The following is a 22,235-nucleotide window of genomic DNA, read 5'->3' as shown; positions in this document are numbered from 1 at the left end:
TGTAACAGATTAGAACAAACTCAGTGGCTTGACACACACAATTTAGTCTCTTATAGTTCTGAAGGTCAAAAGTCCAGAATCAGTCTCACGAAGTTAAAGTCAAGGTGTCAACAGCACTGGTTCCTTCTAGAGGCTCAACAAGAGAATCTATTTCCTTGCCTTTACCCAGCTTCTAGAGATCACCTGACTTCTTAAACTGTGGGCCCTTCTTCCATCTTCAAAGCCAGCAGTGTAGAGCTATCACTTTGCCTTCTCTGACACTTTGCTCCTGACTCCCTCTTTTAAGGACCCTTTGAGCCCACCCGGTTTATTCTGCATAATTCCTCAACTCACAATCCTTTATTTAGTTTATTTTGCAAAGTACCTTTTGCTAGAGAATTTAACATGTTCACAGGTTACAAGAATTAGAACACTGGCTTCTTGGCAGGAGGAAGGAAGGGTATTACTATTATTAGAGATGTTAGTGAAGGACAAATATGAATATAGTATAACTTTATACCAGTCATGTGTCAAGTTCCAAACTTTTTAATTTTCTTTCTCAGTTTCATCATCAACAAACACCATCACAAATTTGCAATTAAGTGAATGAATGAATGGACACCTGATGGATGTGAGAAATGCTCACCCTCTCCATCCCTACCTTTTTCTTTAACATCTTGACTCTCCAATTTATGACCAGAAAATATGTCATTCACTGCTCTGTCTGTTCTCTGTTTTCTCTGTGGAACAGTGTCTGCACATCTGTTCTTTACTCTCCTTGAAGACAAAGCAGTTGTGGCTTCCTGTTGCTAAGATTACCCAAATCCACTGTCACCTCCGCTTGCCTCCTCCTAGAATTCCAATATATTTGCACATGAAATTAAGCACACTAAGAGACTAAAAAGAAAGAGAGGCTAGTGTCAAAACCCAAACTGCAGATATCAACAGGCAGATATTTAGTGAAAATAACATTCAGGCAGAAATAAACGTGAGCATGTTGCATTTTCAATTTAATTTTTAATGGTATTTCTTGGCCCAGGAAAGCTCCAAATACAGTTCACACAGAACAGTAATCATTAGCTTCTCTTAATGGAAACTCCGAGTTCATGTATTCTTCTATACTGTTTTTGTTTTTCTTTTTGCTTTAAGATGGAACTGCAAGACTCCACCTCTCACGGTAGAACTTCAGATTCCACACTCTCATATTTCATCTATTTCTAAACAGCTCTTCTTGATTTTATGTTTAGAGGTCCCAGATGTCTCTGCCTCACTTTCCCCTATTTTATGTCCAAATTCCAAAGCCCATATTATCGTTTTTGCTATCTCTTAAGGTTTGGATTGAAGAGAAGGAGGCTAAAACTCATTTTTCTGGAAAACTGTCTTACCTACTTCCTGAAGGAAAACGAAACTCAGACGTCCCTGAGAGGAGAAATGAAACCAAAACTCCCTTCCAGGGTATAAAAGACTGGCTGCGGCGGCTCCGCTAGTCAGAAGCCCGGGTTCAGACCCTCCGCCCAGCTTCCTCTCGGGCTCCAGGTTCGTTCCCTCTTGGTCTCTTCTTCCCGGCGGGCGGCTCCTCAGGCGCAGCAGGTCGGCGCCCGACTTCGGGGGAGGTCTGGGGTGGGGAGTGGGAGGTGCTCGGACGCAGGACCCCAGCTGGGGGCGGGGAGTGGGGAGCGGGGGCTGGCTGTGCGGAGCGGGCTCCAAGAGGACAGGTATAACTAAGGGAGAGACTTGGAGTGGAGATGTCCCGCGCGGGTTCAAGCTCTCTGGTCGGAGCGGGAGGCGGCCCGGGAGCCTCTCTGGGTGCGCGGGGCTCGTGGTGCGGGTTGCTGCGGGCGCCACTACGCCCCCCGGAAAACGGTGGTGGTGGACTGATCTCTTCATTGGCCCCGGGAGGCAAGGCTTGGGGAGAGGCAAGGAAAGAGATGCTGGTGAGGAGCGCCGGGGTCTAAAGTCTGGAGAGGGCCGAGCGTTCAAGCATTTAAGGGGTCCTCTTGAAAGAAAGGGTGCTGGGGATCTGGGGCCTTGAGGAGAAACTAAGAGAGGTCAGATCTGAGCACGGACAATAAAATCTAGACGTTGACAGCAGCAAGCAGCTTCCTACTCCACGCAGAATCCGATGCCCAACTACAAACTTGCAGAACCGGAATCTGCATTTTAATATCTCGCAGATTCCTACGTACCCCTACATTTCAGTGGCTTCATACAATAATTTCTTTCTTTCTTTTTTTTTTTTAAAGATTTTATTTATTTATTTGAGACAGAGAGAATGAGAGAGAGAGAGCACATGAGAGGGGGGAGGGTCAGAGGGAGAAGCAGACTCCCTGTCGAGCAGGGAGCCCGATGCGGGACTCGATCCAGGGACTCCAGGATCATGACCTGAGCCGAAGGCAGTCGCTTAACCAACTGAGCCACCCAGGCGCCCCACAATAATTTATTTCTTAAAAGCAGTTAAAAGAATGTATTCATGGTGAAGGGGCATGCATTAGTTTTCTAGTGCTGCATAACCTATTATTGCAAATTTAGTGGCATAAGTCAATAAAAATTTATTATTTTTCAGTTTCCACGAATCAGAAGTCCAGGCACCGATTAATGGAATCCTTTTACTCAGCATCTCACCCGACTGAAATGAAGGTGTCTGCTGAGCCTGCCATCTTGTCCAGGCCCTGGGTGCTCATTCAGGTTGTTGGAAGAATCCAATTCCTTGCAGCTATGACATTGAGGTTCCCTGTTTTCTTGTTGGCTCTTGGCTGTGGCGGCTTTTGTCTTCAAAGCTAGAAGGAGAATCTGTCTCCTGCTATGTTAGAGTCTTACATAATGTGACCTAATCATGGGAGAGACTATCCCCTTCAATTCACCGATCCTGTCCACACTCAAGGGGAGGATATTGTACAGGGCAGTGCACCCGGGTGGCTGGAGTTTTGAAGGCCGTCTAGAATTCTGTCCATTGCTGGTCAGCTCTTCTCCAGACAGTGTTTCAGGAACTTGAGTCTTTCTATCAAGTGGTTGCATCATTCCCTGGGCCTTATTCTCTGGATTGGACTGTATCTACTCCAATAATCTATGATTTCTCTTTTTTACCCTTCTCTTCTTCCTTTTAAAGATTGTTTAAATCAGAATCCAAATAGAGTTCTGGCACTACTATGATTGGGTGATATGTCTTTAAGTTTTTCTTAATCTCTTTTTTCCTCTTGTAATTTATTTATTAATAAATTGGGGTCCTTTCCCTTCCTTTTCCCTTCCCTTTCCCTTTCTCTTTTTCCATCTTGTAGAGATTCTCTTAGTCTTCCTGGTATCACTTAACAGGTTCCTCTAGCTTATAAATGTCTTGTTAATTAATTGTTGCTACTAGAATTTTGATCAAATTAAAGTTAAAAAAATTTTTTGATTGGAGTATTTCAACAATGGTGTAGTTCTACATGGAAGTAGATATTTGCCTGTATTTTTGTTGTGCTATCATCTAAAAATAGCAAGATCTATAAATTCATTAGAAGTTGTAATAGAAATATAAATAAAATTTCCCCATTTATAGTATTTGGTACCCCATTGGTTCAGTACCTATATAAGAAAGGCAATTTAACTTCTTGATTGCAGAAACCCTAATTTTTGATGTATTATCTTTAGATGCTATCTCTGGGCTTTCTTCTATGAAAAACAAGGGACTTAATATACACTCTTCTTTTTCTACTATTCATCCCTTTCTGAATCTCCCAATTTGGTTATTATATTATTTTTATATTGTCAAGGTTTATCATAGTTTACAATATTTTAAAACTTTAATTCTTGTGATTTGTTTCTAGCTGAATCAAAAATGGAAAGCCAAGTAAACAAGTTATAAAATTATTTATTATGTTATTCATTGTAGAAGCAATCTATATGTTTGGCTTGGAAATGTAGTTATCATTTAGACTGCTGTTTGAAATTGATACTTTTCTAAATTCAAAGTATCATGGATCCTCCTATTTTTCTTTATAGCTTCCTTTAATTTTTCTGGATCATATGTAGTTTCACTGTTTCTTGACTGTCATATGCTTGATCCCCCCCCCCCCGGCTAATTTTCTGTATCATCTCTTTAAATAAAATTATCGTTTAGGATAGGTGGTTGGTGAAATTTCTGACTTCTCTAATGTCTGGTGATACTGTCTTTCTGCCCTCTTAATGGATTGAATGACTAGATATGGAATTCTAAGTTCAAAATATTTTCCCCTGGGAAATTTGCAAACATTGTTTTTTTTAATCAAAACATCCAAAGATGCTCCTCATTTTATTCAGTTCTGTGTGCCAGGTACTATTTTCATCAATTTGTACACATCAGCTCATACATTTAAAAAGCTAGAAAACACAGCCAGAGGAAAGTAACATTATTGTCTGTCCCAGTTTTATAGAGGAGTAGACTGAGATATAGAGAAAGTAAATAACTTGCCTAAGATTATAAAACTAGAGTATGTTTCAGAACTAGGATTAAAACCTAGGCATTCTGCCAATAATGCTTATGCTTTTAACCACTTTACTTATATTTCTTTGCAGCATATCTTCATCTTTCTCTTTGCTCTTGGAGCTCTGCAATTTGAAGGTGCTATTTCTAAGTGTGTGTTTCTTTTTTGTCATTATTTCTTCTTAGTACTTGGAATAACTTTTCAGTCTAAAAATGTGTACTTTAACTGTGCTCCAATATTATTGTATGACTTTAAATATTATATCTTTGGTTATTTTTATCTCCACTCATTTTAGAATCTTAGTTTTTTCCCTCTGGAATTACTGTGGGATGAATTTAAAACTTTTAAATCTATCCTCTGTATTTCTTAATATTGTTTTCTATTTTCCATCTCTTTGTTTTTTTCTTCTGTCTTATAAATTTCCTGGGGTTGCCTGGGAGACTCAGTTGGTTAAGTGTCTGACTTCAGCTTAGGTCATGATCTCAGGGTCCTGGGATCGAGCCCTGCATCGGACTCCCCAATCAGAGGGGAGTCTGCTTGTCCCTCTCCCTCTGCCCCTCCCCCCACTCATGTTCTCTCTGTCTCAAATAAATAAATAAATAAATCTTAAAAAAAAAAAGAAATTTCCTGGATTTTAGATCTCCAACTTAAGATTTCAGCATGTCCATTTTATTATTCTGCACATGATTTTTTCCTGAAATTATATTTAAAATTTTTATGAGCATTTACTTTTTTTTCTGTAGCGGTCTGTTATTGTTGTATTAGATAATATTGTAATTATTGGGATGGTAATTTGAACTTTTTAAAGGACTATTCTGTCCTTGAATCGTGTTTATTCATCTGGCTTCTTCTTAATAGCCCCCCCCAATATCTAATGATTCTAATTTTTTCATTTACATTTATTCAGTGGTTATTATGATGGGTAGTTTGTTTTATTTTCTCTAATGTGCCTCTCCCTTAAATAAGAAAGAACTGGGCATAGTGATATAAATTCTGTGTAAATGTTAAATGAGGCATGAATTCAGGGTGAAATTTCATAAGGAGTTTCCTGTAGGATATGTGAGAGGAGATAGGCAGGCAGGCTCTGGAATCCCTTAGTTGTCAAATTGAGAAGGGTTTTATTCTGCCACCATGGCTCTTGTTGAAAAGTTGTAGTGTCCAATAATAGGCACATATGTCTCATTAGTAATTGTTTTTTTTTTAAAGATTTTATTTTTTTATTTGACAGAGAGAGACACAGCCAGAGAGGGAACACAAGCAGGGGGAGTGGGAGAAGGAGAAGCAGGCTTCCCGCGCAGCAGAGAGCCTGATGCGGGGCTCAATCCCAGGACCCTGGGATCATGACCTGAGTCGAAGGTAGACAATTAACGACTGAGCCACCCAGGCGCCCTCATTAGTAATTGTTGTTATTTAATTTAAAAATGGTGTTCTTTCTTTCAATTTATGTGTATTCTATTTTCAAATGATTTTGTTAGGACTTATTAATTTGTTTGGAGCTAACTACTTAATAAATAAACTATTAGGTATTTATTTTGTCCTAGGAGTACCATAAACATTTTTCTGAGACATTAAGGGCATTGTGAACATCTGGGAATCTATGAATTACCTTGTTTCATCTTATTTCATTCAGTCTGACCCTACCTTTTCTGGAGCTCTTCCTTCTATAAGATACTTGGGGTTAATTTTCTCCTGTTTACTCAGTTCTCACTGACTCGTCTTTTCTGTTTGAGCTTGGTACAATTTGGAGAACTGAAGGAAGACAATATGGCTAATGTGCAATTAGTGAGGTTGAGGATTGCATGAATTGGATGGCAGAGGGTTTTCAGGAAATTCTCTAAACTTCTTGCCTGGGCAAAAGCCCCTTATAACCTGGGCTACACCTACTTTTCCTGTCTCATTTCCAACCAAGTCATTCTGTTTTATACCATGTGGAACAGTCTGTGGCATCAAACTTGTTATGTGGTTTCATATCTCTGTGCATTAAACCAGTGCTATTTTGTTGTCTGAAATGGGATCCTCTATATCTCTTACCTTCTCCAAAATGCTTCCATAATTCTTCCACATTTTTTCAATGTGTCCTTAAAACCTCAGAACAGAGGACCTCTCCAGTTGATTGAAGAACTCTTTCAATTCTCTAATAGCTTCCTGTACCATTTCTGCTGGATCACTCAGCACATTATACTTTTTGATTTAATTCTCTCTAAACCATTACCAGATTGTAAGGGCCGTGTTTTATGCATATTTGCATATGTTGCAGCAAGTACAGTGCTTGGTGAGGAGTAGATGTTCTATATATCTGAAAAAAGGAGGAATAACTAGGTAAGTGAGAGACCGTGATTTTACCCCTGTCTCCATTAAGTGTTTCCTAAACATTCCATTCCAGCCCACAGTAATTTCTTCTTTCTTTAAGCTTACTCATTTTTACAGTCATAAACTTCCTTGCATTGTTATTTTAATATTTAATATCAATGTATGCCTCACCATTATATTTTCCTTAATGTCATATAATATGAATATTTATCTATCTATCTATCTATCTACCTATCTATCCATCTATCAAGTTTCACTGCCCTAACACACTGTATGGCATATTTGAGGAATGTCTCAATATTTGGTTTTTCTGACAGAATGCTCAAGTGCATTCTCTTCTGCCACTTTGACAGTTCTTTCTCAGTTACCTTTGCAGATGCTTCCTCTTCTCTGTTGACATTTATTATATATTAGTGATCTGCAAAACTGGATTTTCAGTCCTTTTTTCTTCTTCCATGATACTGTGTCTCTCTGTCCAAGCAAGCTCATTTATATCAATGGCTTTGTTTGCAATAATATTAAAATTACTCGCATATTCAGGTCTAGCCCAGACCTTGTGTTTGACCTCTAGACCTGTATATTTTTGAAAGATTTTATTTATTTATTATGTCAGAGAGAGAGAGAGAGAGCACAAGCAGGGGGAACAGCAGGCAGAGGGAGAAGCAGGTTCCCTGCTGAGCAAGGAGCCCAATGTGGGACTCGATCCCAGGACCCTGGGATCATGACCTGAGCTGAAGGCAGACACTTAACGACTGAGCCACCCAGGTGTCCCATTGACCTGTATATTTCATTACTCCTGTGACCTATCCTATGATAGGTCTTGAAATCAAGTCAAACTCAGACTGACCACAAATTTGCATTCATGATCTTTCCCTGAAATGTGGGCTTGTTCCAAGTTTTCCTGCCCAGGGAATGGCCTCGTCCTCCATCCTGTTGCATCAGGTAGAATCCTAAGAATCATCCTTGACAACCCTCACTCAGTACCCCCTCTTCTCCATCCATATCAGATCCATTACCAAATTATGTCAAACTTACCTTCTAAATATTTAATATCCGTAAGTTCCCCAAACTACCAACAAACTATATTACATCAAACTATGATCATTACCCTTCTGGACAATGGTTTTTCTCTCTGCTCCAGTAACAGGAACTTTGCTCCCATCCTATCTATTCTCTCTACTATAGCCAGAGTAATCTTTGAAATTGTCAAGCCATTCATAACACTACCTGCTTAAAATCCATCAATGGCTTCTAGGATGAAAATATGCCCTCAAAGGCTCTGCATGCTCTTATATTTCTGGAACTCTCTAGCACAGCTAGCTCTTTCCTCACTCTCTCCATTCCAGCCTTGCTGGCTTCTATTTTGGATCTAGTAGCACCCACATTCCTTCATGCCATAAGACTTTTGTACATGGTATTTTGATATTCCCTCTGCCTGGAATGCTACTCTCCTCTCCTCCTTTGTTTAATTAATTCTTGTTTCATTCTTCAGAAATCAGCTCAAGCATTACTTCATTAGGGAAGCTTCCTCTGTTCTCTTTGACTTTGTCACATTTGTAATTTTCCATTGTTTATATAATTATCCAATTAATATTTGTCTTTCCTGATGGAGGTTAAGCTCCATGAGAACTGACCGCATGTTGTCTTTTGTTCATTCTTGTATTCTCACTGCCTGATGTTTTGCTTAATACACAGTAGTTATTCAATACTATTTGTTGATGGAATAAATGAATTTCTAATTTTTCTTCTTTCTTTGTAGGTCTGTCATTTTCATTAATAACTGCTGCTTAGAGGTACCAAAGTAAAGGATATTTGCTATATTTAATATTTTCCAGTTCAGGTTCGAGGCCCAGGTAGCAGCAAGAATGGGTAATTTTCAATTTAAAATTTTTATAAATCATAAAATAATGATTCTTTAAGCTACACAATTTAATAGAATTAAAATAACTTTATTGTTATTTCTTTTTCAAATAATAAGTAAACAATCTTTTTTTACAGATTTAGAAGAACACGTGATGGTTTTAGAGAGAATGTCACAGCTAATTTTGAGTGCAGTGCCAAAAGCTGAGTGAGTATTGTAGTAAGAAATAAAGAGATGTACAATTCAATATCATATTTCCTGTATATCTATTTGACATTAAAGTAATGTCTGTCTAAAAAAAGTAAAGTCTATCATCTCAGTATATATTATAGTATATTATATCTATAATTATATATATATGTATGGTTTTTAACACAGAACTTTTCAAGCTGTTTGATGGTGAATGGACACAGTTTTCTCTTGCTTTATTTGTACACAGCTGTCAATGAACCTATTGTTTTAGAAAGATAAGATTGATTAAGTGGGAAGCATTTAATACAGGTCTGTATGCAGAATAGAGGTGTTAAATTCCTGATTCCAATCCAGATTCTGACACGTGGTCTTACATAATTTGCTCTATCTCTTTGAGCCTCAGTTTCTGTATCTATAGAATAGGAATGATCTTCCTATGAAGGACAGTCATGCATATGGATATACTTGAAAAGTCTTATCATAGAGTCTGACATAAAATAATTACTCAACAAATTACTTGCTGGTGATAGTGATAATGGATAATAATAACAACGCTACTGCCTTTTTTGGGCCTTATTGAGTCGATATGTAATTTTTGTTTTAACTGCTTTCATTTTAGATATTCCAGTTTATTCAATGATTTTGTTGAATCTGAATTTTTTCTGATTGATGGAGATTCATTACTTGCTACATGCATACGTGAGAAATCATTAAAGCCAGGGCAGGAGCTCCACTTCTTCTATCTGGTTGAATGCTATCTTATGGATCTTATCAGTAAAGGAGGACAATTTGCCATAGTTTTCTTCAAGGTAACATGTGACAGTAGAGTTCTTTACTATGATTTAAGAACTAAAACTAAAATTCCTTACTGTTTTATATTTTTTTCCTTATTACCAAGTTAAATATATCTATAAGAATTCAGAAAATTTAAAGGGAAGAACAGAAAAAAAAATACTCATAATCCCAGTATTCAGAAATTACCATATTTGAAATTATATTTTAGGGATGCCTGGGTGGCTCAGTTGGTTAAGCATCTGCCTTCGGCTCCAGTCATGATCCCAGGGTCCTGAGATCAAATCTCGCATCGGGCTCCCTGCTCAGCGGGAAGTCTGCTTCTCCCTCTCCCTCTGCCTGTGTCTCCCCCTGCTTGTGCTCTCTTTCTCTCTGACAAATAAATAAATAAAATCTTTAAAAAAAGAACATATTTTATTCTCAATAATTAAACTTCATATAAGGACACACAGGATCATGAAGGAGGATGAGAAATCCCCTCAACGGAAGCTCAGTTGATCTCTGGATTCTGCTTTTCCAACTCTGAGAACTGCTTCTGTCTTCAGAACTCAGCAGTCAATTTATTTGAACCCAGAAAAATGTCAAACTCATTAATACTACTTTGTTTATTATTTGCTCTGTAGTAAATACTTCTGAGGGAATATATTTTGTCTTCCTTTTCCAATTATGAATATAATTAGTAAAATATTAACAGTTTCAACTACAGATAGGTATAACCACTACCACCTCTTCCTTATCCTGTCCTGAAGGTAACCAGTGTGTTACTCTTAAGGATTTTGGTGTGTGTCTGTTCACTTTGCAATCTACAATATTGCTAGATTTTTAAACATTGCTAACTTCTTGCAAGCAATGTTTTGAATAAAGAGCCATGATTCTAATGTTTATAGTCTAGTTTACTGCACTAATTCTGATCTGTTGAGAAAAACCTCTGCCGATTCAGGAGGATCATACTAAATTGGAACTATCCTCTCAAAGTGATTCACCTTGGTTCCCTGTTCTGGATAATTTATATCCACCATTTGCTTTTGCATATTTTTCTGTCCTTTTTCTTTTTGAGCTGACATTGGAGAGGAAAAGAATAGGAAGGAAAAGTATGATAAATCTTGACTATTATGTGCCTGCTTAAAGGGGATGTATGTATTTAAATCCAAATTGTGATTTATGGCATGTATTTGTGAAATGACAGTCAAGGCTTAAGGGTCTATTCCCTGACTATAAAGCAGAACAAAACTGTGTTGGAACATATTCCTTTAATGACTAATGATATATGTAAACCAATTAAATGATAATTTCAAAAGAATATACTTTATCCCATCCCCACAGGATGCTGAGTATGCATATTTCAACTTCCCTGAACTTCTTCCTTTGAGAACTGCTTTAATTCTTCATCTTCAGCATAATACCAGCATTGATGTTCGAACAAAATTTTCTGGATGCCTGTCACAGGAGTGGGAGATTTTCTTGGAAGACAGTTACCCATATTACCTGATAGTTGCCGATGAAGGCCTGAACCATCTACAAACATACCATTTCAACTTTTTAATTACTCAGTCTTGGGCAATGAAGGTCAACATTGTGCTTTCCTCAGGGCAAACATCTGATATTCTTCGACTTTATGCATACCTTATGCCAAGCATGTATAAAAACCAAATATTTTTCAAAGAGGTAATTGATATCTAAAGATAAATTTCTTTTAGAATTTTACAAAATTTTCCATGTTACTTGACTTAATTTTATTTCTGCCACTTCTATGGAAATTATCATAAGCTTAACAGAGAAATCTAGAAAATTGATAAGGATAATACAAATGCAGTCATAGGTTCAGAACTTGTTGTAATAACAACAGTGATTGGTACTTCTCATGAGTCATTTTTTAAAACCTTTACAACAGCCCTTTAAGTTAGGTGTTAGTATCACCTGTGTTTTGCAGGTGAGGAAATAGATACTTGAATAAGCAATTTGCTCATCATCAACACTAAATGAATAAAATAGAGCATGGATTTGAAAAGTAGTCTGACTCCAGCCCTTACTTGACTAACTAGTATATGGTATACTGCCTCCAAGTTAATGAAGGCCAGAAATGCATTAGATTGGAGGGAAAAACTTATGCCTCTATTGCTGAGACATACTACTGAAATGATCTTTGATATGGTAGTTTTAAAAAAATTTTTTATTGTTATGTTAATCACCATACATTACATCATTAGTTTTTGATGTAGTGTTCCATGATTCATTGTTTGTGCATAACACCCAGTGCTCCATGCAGAACGTGCCCTCTTTAATACCCATCACCAGGCTAACCCATCCCCCCACCCCCCACCCCTCTAGAACCCTCAGTTTGTTTCTCAGAGTCCATCGTCTCTCATGGTTCGTCTACCCCTCCGATTTCCCCCCCTTCATTCTTCCCCTCCTGCTATCTTCTTTTTTTTTTCTTAACACATATTGCATTATTTGTTTCAGAGGTACAGATCTGTGATTCAATAGTCTTGCACAATTCACAGTGCTCACCATAGCACATACCCTCCCCAGTGTCTATCACCCAGCCACCCCATCCCTCCCACCCCCCACTCCAGCAACCCTCAGTTTGTTTCCTGAGATTAAGAATTCCTCATATCAGTGAGGTCATTAATATGGTAGTTTTAATAAAACAATGGAGAAGGGTGATGAGGAAGGAAAATAAGTGAAATGTTTATTTCATAATATTAAATCATTAATAGAACTTTTGAAGTATTTAGAATTTAATTCCTTGCTTGAGTTTACTCTTTTACTGGATTGATATATTTGTCAATTACTCTATTGAACTTTTGGGAGTTAAAAATGCATACTGATATTATAAATAAATCTAGTTTCTGTTCAAATTTCACTACTTATAGTGAATTCTAAATGTGAAGATAATGCTGTATTTCTTTTTTTTAATTTCTTTTTTATTTTTTTAAAAGATTTTATTTATTTATTTGACAGAGAGATAGAGAGAGAGCACAAGTAGGCAGAGAGGCAGGTAGAGGGAGAGGGAGAAGCAGACTCTCCACTGAGCAGGGAGCCCGACGCAGGGCTCGATCCCAGGACCCTGGGATCATGACCTGAGCTGAAGGCAGCTGCTTAACCGACTGAGCCACCCAGGCGCCCCAAGATAATGCTGTATTTCATCAAAATGATTTTTGAGTCAGTTAACATTCTTTACTCTGAGAATAGTAATACCCTCATGGTATTTGGAGACATCCAGATGGTTGTCATGAAATCTGATAAGATAATTTATTTTGCTTTAGTTAGAACTCCAGTCATTAAACTATTTCCAACTCTAGTTGCTTACTGTGAGTAGGAACAGCCCTGGGATTGATTTTTAATTTGGGAAGAGGTACTATAATCACTTGATCTCATTTTATTCTGTTAGAGCAATTTCTGAATCTGAGTTTGAAGGGTGCCTTACAAACATCTTTCTCAATCTCTCCTTAAGAAGATTTTTTTTAAGTGTTAGATTTTATTTCTAGTATATTAATATAGTTCCTAGTTTATTGAACACTCATTTTAAAGAGGTTATTTCATTTATCTCTTTGAGGACTATATGAGATGAAAATAAAAATGTAGTATATGTTGATAATGGTTGTTGCAGGATGATAGGTACCTGGGGGGAGATTATGCTATTCCTTATTTATGTGTGTGTTTGAAATTTTTCATAATAAAATATAATGTATTAAATGACACACTCTTTTTGAGATGTTGGAAATGTTCTAAAATTAAATTATAGTGGTGACTGCACAACTCTGTAACTTTACCAAAAACCATTGAATTGTCCCCTTAAAAAGTGAGTGAATTTTATATTATGTTAATTATACTTTTTATAAAGTTGTTAAAAAAATAAAATGCACTAAATTCCCAAACAAAAATTAATTCAGCAAGAACAAAATAGTGCTGCTTGACAGGCTTTAAAAGCATTGTTGATGATCTGTAATTACATTAGTGTAATTTTTTTAACTGGGAAATATATTTTAACAATTATATCTTCAATATATGATTTTCTGTAGCTGGAAAGTGATTAGCTATTTTATTTGTGACAATTTATGTGACTTGCCATCCTTTTACAGAATAAAAAGAAGATTGAGAGTGCTTATAAAACCCTGATTAAACAATTGGAAGAATGTAGAATTTCAGCACTGGAATCTCTTTTTGGAAATTTAAAATGGAAGAATATGATGGAAGAGGTACTGAAACTTTAAAAAAAAACCTTTTTATTTGAACTAATTTTTTGATTATAAAAAAGTTGCAAAAATAGTACTGATTTCCCATAGATTTCTCACCCAGTTTCCCCTAATATTAGCATCTGATGTAACCATGGTACATTGTTCAAAACCAGGAAATGAACATCAGTATAATACTATTAACCAAGATTCAGACATTATTTGAGTTTCACTTACTTTTCCACGAATGTCCTTTTTCTGTTCCAGGATTCTGTCCAGGGTCCCACATCCATTTAGTTATTTTTCTCTAGTTTCCTCCAATCTGTAGTAGTTTCTCAATGTTTCCTTGTCTTTTGTGACCTTGATGTTTTTGAAAGGTAATGATCAGTTATTTATTTTTTTGGGCTTGTCTCATGTTTTCTAATGATTGGAATGAGGTTATTATGTATTTTTGGCAAGAATGCCAGTGAGTTGGTGTTTACAATATATCTAAGGTTCATGATGTTGATGTCTTAACACTGATTAAGCTGGTGCCTTCCGGCCTTCTCCACCATAAAGTTACTATCTTTCCTGACTCTGCAAATCCTGTTTTTTCTCAGACTTTTGCCAATTAATTTTAGAACCCATCAATGGATCTTGTCTGCGACAGTTATTGCTAGATCTGTTTGCCTAATGGTTGTTTTCTATTTCACTTTTTCCTTCTACTTTTCTTACTTGGCATTCTCCTGTAAGGGAGAGCCCTTGTATCTCTGACCTTTACTTGTTTATTTATTTATATCAGCATGGACTAGTGGATATTTTATATTATAGATTAAAGTCCAATATTACAATTGTTTTGGTGCTCAAATTGTTCTAGGTTTGAACATTAGAGACTCATTCAGGTTTGCACTCTTTTGCATGCCCAACCCCCCTCCCCATCTTTTTTCTCTTCTAAAACCCTTTATTGAGGTTTGATGACATACCTTGTGGTGATGGTTACACAGATGTATATTTATCTTCAAATTCATCAGGTCCCATCTTTTTGAGCACTGTTTTACTTTTTGAAACCACAAGATGTTCCATTCTCATCTTGTATTTTCTCTGCCTCAACCTTGAAATTTACCACTTCTCCAAGGAGTTCTGGTTGCTTTTGTTGGAAAACAGCATTTAGAAGCCAAGATCTGGGAATTATGTTTGTTCATTTCTACTGGGGTGTCATGAGGACTTTTCAGCAGACACAGCTAGGAAATACATGTATGTATGCTAAGCCATGCATATATGCCTGTCTATTTTTTAATCTATCATCTATCTTAAATATCATGCATTCATACCAATAACTTATACTCCAATCCAACTTCATATCCTTCATTTTACACCTCCCCTTTCTTTATTTGTAATTTCTTTCTCCAATTATGAGAAAGTCAGCTCTCATTACATACAATATATTTACTTATTTTTTCAATTCTAGTATATACATGAAGTGGTTTTAGAATTGCTAACCATATCTTGTGAGAAACACATTTACTAATTGGATTACAGGATTTATGTGCAGTTCTTTTTATCTTTAGTCATAGAATATGTAAAACACTGCTTTCCAAAGTTATTTAGGTTAGTTCTTTTCTTGCACACCCCATTTAGTTTGGTTGTTATTCATTAATAATATAATTAGGTTCATTGGTTAGTATTTGTATTTCACTTTGGGTTCCTGCAACCCATTTCCAGGTTGTTTTTAATTACCTGTTTATTTTGGAGGGTATATGAAATGTATAGGAAGCATACTTAGGATTCTAAGAATCAGAGATATAAAAAAAGATATGCTCAAAGAAGTGACGCTTTGTTCTTATCCCTGCTACTCTGATCCCATTCTCCTCTACAGTTACCCCTTTCCCAAATACTTTCTGTAGGTAATTTTTCTCTTTAGTTTCAGAGTTATCCTTCTTGCATTATTATTACTATTTTTTGCACAAAAAAGCAGATGTGTGTATTTTCTTGTATCATCTTTCTTAAATAAATGATCACATATTATAGATATTTTTCAGTACCTTTCTTTTTACACTTAACAGCATGTTTAGAAATCATTTTAAAGCAATTTATAGATATCTCCCTCATTATGTTATATAGCTGCATAGCACTCTCTCATATAGATGTACTATAACTTGTTTAACCAATTTCTTACTACAGAATTTATATTTGTTTTCAACATTTTGCAATTATAATCAATGCTATAATAAATAATCATCTGTAGTATATGCAATTTTGTATTATTGGAGGTATAGCCTCAGAGTAGATTTTAAAAATAGAATTGAGTCAAAAGATAAGTATATATGTTGCTTACTTAGGTTTTGTCAATTTTCTTTCTAGAAGGATTATATCATTATTTTCTTTCAATTATAAATGTTTTCTCTATATTACAGATATTAGCACTTTGTGATATATTTTATGAATATTTTCTTCCAACCTGTCAGTTGTCTTTTGACTTTGTTTATGATTTTTTTGTGTACATTTAAAAAATTTTTTTCCTTCTTTTTATTTATTTATTTATTAATTAACATATAGTGTATTATTTGTTTCAGGGGTACAGGTCTGTGATTCATCAGTCTTACACAATTCACAGAGCTCACCATAGCACATACCCTCCCAATGTAAAATTTTTACTGTCAAATTTATTAATCTTTTTGTTAAGTGTTGTTGCCTCTAGATTTTGAGTCACAGTTAGAAAGCCTTTCCCTACATACATCAAGGTTAAAAAGAAGATTTGCCTGTGGTTTCTTCTTATACTTACAATTTTTTAAAATTTAGATTCCTAATCTATTTGCAATTCATTCTTGTAGAGAGTGTGAGATATGGATATAATTTTTATTTTTTCAAAGGGATGTTCAGTGGCATTTATTAAAAAGTCCACTTTTATCCCAGTGATTTTAGATGCCACATCATTTATTAAATTTCTATATGTATTTGGAAATAAATCTGGACTTTCTGCTCTGTTCCTCTGGTTTATTTGCAAATTTTACACTCTTGATTATAGAGACTTAATAGTATTTTTAATGTATTGTTTAGCTAGGTTTTCCATGTATAGTTTTTCTCTTACAGCCATTTTGCATTTTTATTTTTCCATGTGAAATTTTGTTATCAACTTGTCTAAGTTAAAAAAAATCTTGTTATTTTTGTTAGAGTATATTGAATTTATAAATTAAACTGGAGAGAATTGGCATCTTTATAATGTTGAATTATTCCATGCAAGAAGAGGGGGTGCATCTGTTCTAGTCTATTTTTGTGAGTTAAAAAAAATTCCTTATATATGTTTTGTATATTTCTTGTTAAAGTTTTTCCTAAGTATTTAATGTTTTTTTGTTATTAAGTAAATTTTGCTGTTATTCCAAGATTTTATCTACCATTGTGTTCTTCGGCTCTTTGTTGTTTATACATATGAAACCTGTTGATTTTTGTTGCAATTCTTTGTGCTGATGTCTCATTGACATTTTAATTTTTGAATTAGTTTAATTATTCTTTGGGGTTATCCATATATACTATCATATCATCTGTGAACAGTGATAGTTTTAAATCTTCTTTACCCATTCTTATGCCTGAAGTTACCTTTTCTTGTCTAGATGCATTAGGTAACAAACCTGGTACAATGGTGCATAGTAGCAGATATAGTGAGCCTTGTTCCTAATCTTAGTAGAAATGTCTCTAGTGTTTCCCCATTATACAATACATGTATATATAGATTCATTCTGATGTTAAGACTGTATCCCTCAACTTATATTTTTTTGAGTGTTTTTATCGTGAATGTGTATTGAAATTGTGGATACAATTATGATTTTTAAATAATTAGTTTTATTAATATGGTATTTTGATATAAATGGATTTTTAAATATTGAAGCAACTCTATTTCTGGAATAAATCCTATTGGATCATGGTATTATTTTCTTAATATGGTGTTGGGTTCTGCTTGCTAATATTTTGTTTAGAATTTTTGCATCAGTATGCATGAGTGATACTTTTCTGTAGTTTTCTTTCAGTACACTGTAATTATTTGGTTGGGTATCAGTGTCATGCATGCTTCATAAAAAAAGATTAGAATATTTTCTTTTTCTTTTCAGTATTCCAAAATAATTTATGGATCACTGGGATTATCTGGTTTTTGAAGATTAAAATAGAATTTCCCTATAAAGCCATATGGGACTGGTACTTTTTTGTGGGATAATTTCTTAATTTTCTCTATTTGTCCTATGGAAATTGGTTTATTTAAGCTTAGTAACTCCAATGGGGTCAATTTTTATAATTAATCCTTATGAGGAAATTATCCATTCATTTACATTTCAAATTTATTTGCATAGAAGTTTGCAAAGTAGGCTATATGACTTTAAAAAAATTGTTTGTTTCAGTAATTTTATCTTTACATTTTTATTCTGTACATTTTTTATTTCTCCCACTTATTAATGATCAAATTTGCTAGTGGCTTGTCTGTTTTTTAAAGTTTTTCAAAAATCCCTAGAATTTTGATTTATTAATTAGATCTATCTACCAATTTTCTCTTAATTTTTGCATACTTTTATCTTTATTTTTCACCTCCATTTGCTTTCCTTTAGTTCAGTTTGTTGTTCCTTTTTAGATTTTCTTTTTGGAGCTAAGAATTTAATCCATTTTTTTATTCTTTCATTTTTATTGTTAAATATGTTTAATGCAATGAATTTTCCTTCGGCCACTGCTTTAAATTTATCCCATAAATTATGATATGTAGTGTTTTTATTATCATTTTTATAAATTCTGTTTGTATTTCCCTTTCACCAGGAGTAGCTTTATAGAAAATGTTTTTAAGCTTAGATTGAAGGGTCTTTGTGCCTTTTTATTTTTAAAACTAAATTCTACCTGTAGTGTATTTTGATCAGAGCGCAGTTTGTAGTGTTTCTACACTATGGAAGTTACTGGTGTTTTCTTTGTGACTTAACATATGACCAATTTTTATGGATGTGCTGGGGCACTTAAGAGGAATACATATTCTCTATCACCAGAGTTTAATTCATAGGATCTACACTATTGATTATGCTGTTTAAGTCATCTATCTTCTTGCTTGTTTTTTGTCCACTTGATTTCTCTTGTACTGAAAGTAGTATATTAAATTTTGTTATTATTAGTGTGTTTCTGAATATAGTTCCTTTAATCTCCTGTAATTTTTGCATCGTAAATTTGGTTGTGACATTATATGTTGCATAATTATTCATAATTATTCATATGAGATGAATCATTCATAAAGGTTACATCTCCATTATAAATTGTGGCTTTTAGAATAAAAGAGTGCATTTCTTTTTCACATTTAATGCTTTTTTTTCACATTTAATGCTTTTGAGCTTGAATTCTCCCTAGACTGCTGTAAAAATTGCTAGCCTCTCTTCCCTCCTTTTTTTTCCCCGCCATTTGCCTCGTATACTTTTATCCATCCCTTTATTTTTAGTCCTTCTGAGTCACTTTATTTAAGTTGTGTTTCTTGCATACCACATGTATTTGAGTTATTAAAAATTCTTCATATATTCTATTTTTATTGGATGCATAATATTTCCCTAATGCTAAACACCTAAATTATTTGAGAATTGGTTTCTACAAATAATTCTGTATGAACATCTTGGTGCATAAATCTTGGTACACATTTTGTGTTATTTACCTAGCCTGGATACCTAGAACTTGAATAGCCAGTCACAAAGTATCAATATATTTAATGGTAATCATATGTATTGCTAAATAGCTTTGCAGTAATTATGTACCCATCTGTACTCTTATTAGCAAAGTATAAGAGAAATGACACATCACATGATTTACAGTGCTGTCTTTTATCATTAGAATATTCTAATATTTGTTAATTTGTAAATAATATGCTATTATATATTTTTTATTTATATTTGTATTTTTAAATTTATATTTATTTTTAATTTAAATTTATTTATATTATATTTATTTATATTTTTTATTTATATGTATATTATATATATTTTATAAATAAAATATGCTATTTGTTCATTTATTACTAGAGAGGTTGAACATTTTTTCTATTTTGTTAATATTTGTACTTCTTTTGTGAATTATCTGCTCATGTCTTATTAAAGGCTGAGATGTTTTATTATTGATTTATAGGAGCTCTTTACATAGTTAAATTTTAATGATTTTACAAAAATATGTATTTTCCCATCTTAAAATTTTCTTTATCATTTTTAACAGAAATATTTGTAGTTTTATATAGTCATATCTTTGTATGATTTCTTCTAGTAAGATTACTTATGAATAAAAATATTTTTTAAATATCATGACATTTACAGTTTTCTTCTGTGACAGGCATGTGAAACTATTTCTCAGCTTAAGCAACTCTGGCCAGAAGGATCTGACATTCGGCGTGTTCTTTGTGTTACTTCATGCTCATTGTCTTTGAGAATGTACCATCACTTTTTAGAAAATAGAAAGAAGACTACCTCTATTGAGAAAACTAACATCCAAGAGGTGTGATTGTTATAACTTTACTGTGAAACATCATTGCTTTCCACTTTTGAAATTTTAGTGATTTTCATCTACCTTTTCTTCCATTTGGTATTTTATTTATTTCCCCAATTTAATTATATAAATTTCTCCCAAAAGAGGGAAAAACTGGAATTTGTTTATCAGAAATATCTATGATGCTGTTATATGATTTAGTGTTTTACTATACAGACGTTTCCCCTTAGTACACATTTAATCACATTTGTCCAATTATCTAGAAGAAGGGGTAATAAGAAAGGAAATTAGCGCTTGGTGAGAGCTTACATTATAATGTTGCAGGTTCTTTATATGCCTTGTGTCTTTATATCCTCACAACAGCATTTTAAGGGAGGTATTTATTCCCGTTTCACATATGGAAATCCCTGAGGTTCAGATAGTCCAGGTAACATTCCTTAATTAAATAGCAGTGTGGAATGAGGATTGAACCTGTATCTGTCTTGTTCAAATTCCATAATACCAAACTGTCTTTAGAAGGAACATTCTTTTTTTTTTTTAATTTTATTATGTTATGTTAATCACCATACATTACATCATTAGTTTTTAAAAATTTTTTTATTTTCTTATGTTAATCACCATACATTACATCATTAGTTTTGATGTAGTGTTCCATGATTCATTGTTTGCATATAAGACCCAGTGCTCCACGCAGTACGTGCCCTCTTTAATACCCATCACCAGGCTAACCCATCCCCCCACCCCCTTCCCTCTAGAACCCTCAGTTTGTTTCTCAGAGTCCATAGTCTCTCATGGTTCGTCTCCCCCTCCGATTTTCCCCGAACATTCTTGCTGTAGTGTCTTAGTGCCATCCTAGCTGGAAAAATACTAAAGCTGTTAACCTTCTTTATGGTTGATAGAGTTCATTAAGAATCTGTTGGCCAGTATCGTTTGTTGTCCAGCTAAATAGTCATCCCTATAGATATGTGTACATATGCACACGTACACACACTCACACACACACGTGTACACATACCATTTTGTATACAATCTGACTGCTGGGGATTCTTGCCTGAATTTTTATTAAAGTAAATGAAGCTTTCTGTAACTTTTGTGCACACTCCGAAATGAACAAGACTTACTACCTTTTACCTAGCATCCTTTATATTTGGTTTTCCAATATCTACTTGAATATATTCTTAGTAAAATATCTTTTATGTCATTAGGCATGCCATTTTACATTATTATCACAAAAATGATACCGAACCAAGTGTATCTCTTTGGAATTTCTAGTCATTAGACCCGATTTGGCCCTATTTAAGGCACTCCAAAATAAGTCTTAGTTTTGTTCCAGTGACAACCCTGCAAACATTTGAGGATGGTGAAGAGGTCCTTGTGCCGTCATGTTAAATATGCCCATTTCTTTACCCTTTTTCTAATTGGGTAAGTTTTTTTTAGATGTGTCCTGGTTTCTTCACTCTGATACTATTCAGTGTAACTTTTAAAATATGATTCCTTGGACGGAATAGGGCATTTAAAGGATGGCTCCATCCTTGCAAGGTCCTGTGGGATCATGACTTCATTAGCTGCTGGGACAGCTCATGTGAAGTTAAGCTTAACTAAAAATACTTAGAAAATGCTTTATGTAAACTGTTATTGAGCTGGCAGTTCCCTGCCCCCTTACCTGACATCTATATTTTATATGCAGCCAAATTTATGCACGAAGAAAAAAACTCAAAAACCTATAGAATGAAGAGTGTAATAAAGCAGAATGTGGCTGCCGACCTTTGTGGTGCTGCATGTGTATCATGCAATTTCATAGCCTGCTGATCTCTATTTTACCTTCTTTATTTTACTCAGGGGGAAAGTACTTGCTTAGCCCTGCAAGAGATGGAAGATTTGTGTAAACTGCATTGTCTCAGTGTGGTTTTCCTACTCCACTTACCTCTTTCTCAAAGAGCCTGCACTAGATTCATCACTTCCCACTGGACTAAGAACATTCACACTTTCTTAGAAATGGTAAATATGATCTTTGTTAGTTTATTTATT

General features: G+C 34.7%; 1 protein-coding gene across 4 annotated transcripts in view; it reads left to right on the top strand.

Moving 5' to 3' along the window:
* The first annotated feature begins 1,444 nt into the window (after positions 1–1,444).
* LOC118532776 (putative ATP-dependent RNA helicase DDX60) overlaps positions 1,445–22,235 on the top strand; it is a 110,795-nt gene continuing 90,004 nt past the window's right edge. For 2 of the 4 annotated variants that reach the window (XM_078069418.1, XM_078069420.1), the window contains exons 1-9: positions 1,445–1,515; positions 2,543–2,664; positions 8,488–8,597; positions 8,727–8,796; positions 9,401–9,590; positions 10,897–11,238; positions 13,656–13,772; positions 20,055–20,216; positions 22,047–22,205. In XM_078069418.1, coding sequence (XP_077925544.1) covers positions 8,594–8,597; positions 8,727–8,796; positions 9,401–9,590; positions 10,897–11,238; positions 13,656–13,772; positions 20,055–20,216; positions 22,047–22,205 — 1,044 coding nt within the window. In that variant the 5' untranslated portion in view covers positions 1,445–1,515; positions 2,543–2,664; positions 8,488–8,593. Of the gene's footprint in view, positions 1,516–2,542; positions 2,665–6,170; positions 6,738–8,487; positions 8,598–8,726; positions 8,797–9,400; positions 9,591–10,896; positions 11,239–13,655; positions 13,773–20,054; positions 20,217–22,046; positions 22,206–22,235 lie in introns of those variants that run through there. The other 2 variants (XM_078069419.1, XM_036087552.2) reach the window with 2 other exon arrangements.

This window comes from Halichoerus grypus, chromosome 3 (genome assembly GCF_964656455.1).
Source record: "Halichoerus grypus chromosome 3, mHalGry1.hap1.1, whole genome shotgun sequence".
Classification (NCBI taxonomy): Eukaryota; Metazoa; Chordata; class Mammalia; order Carnivora; family Phocidae; genus Halichoerus; species Halichoerus grypus.
This window is presented reverse-complemented; position numbering and strand designations above follow the sequence as displayed.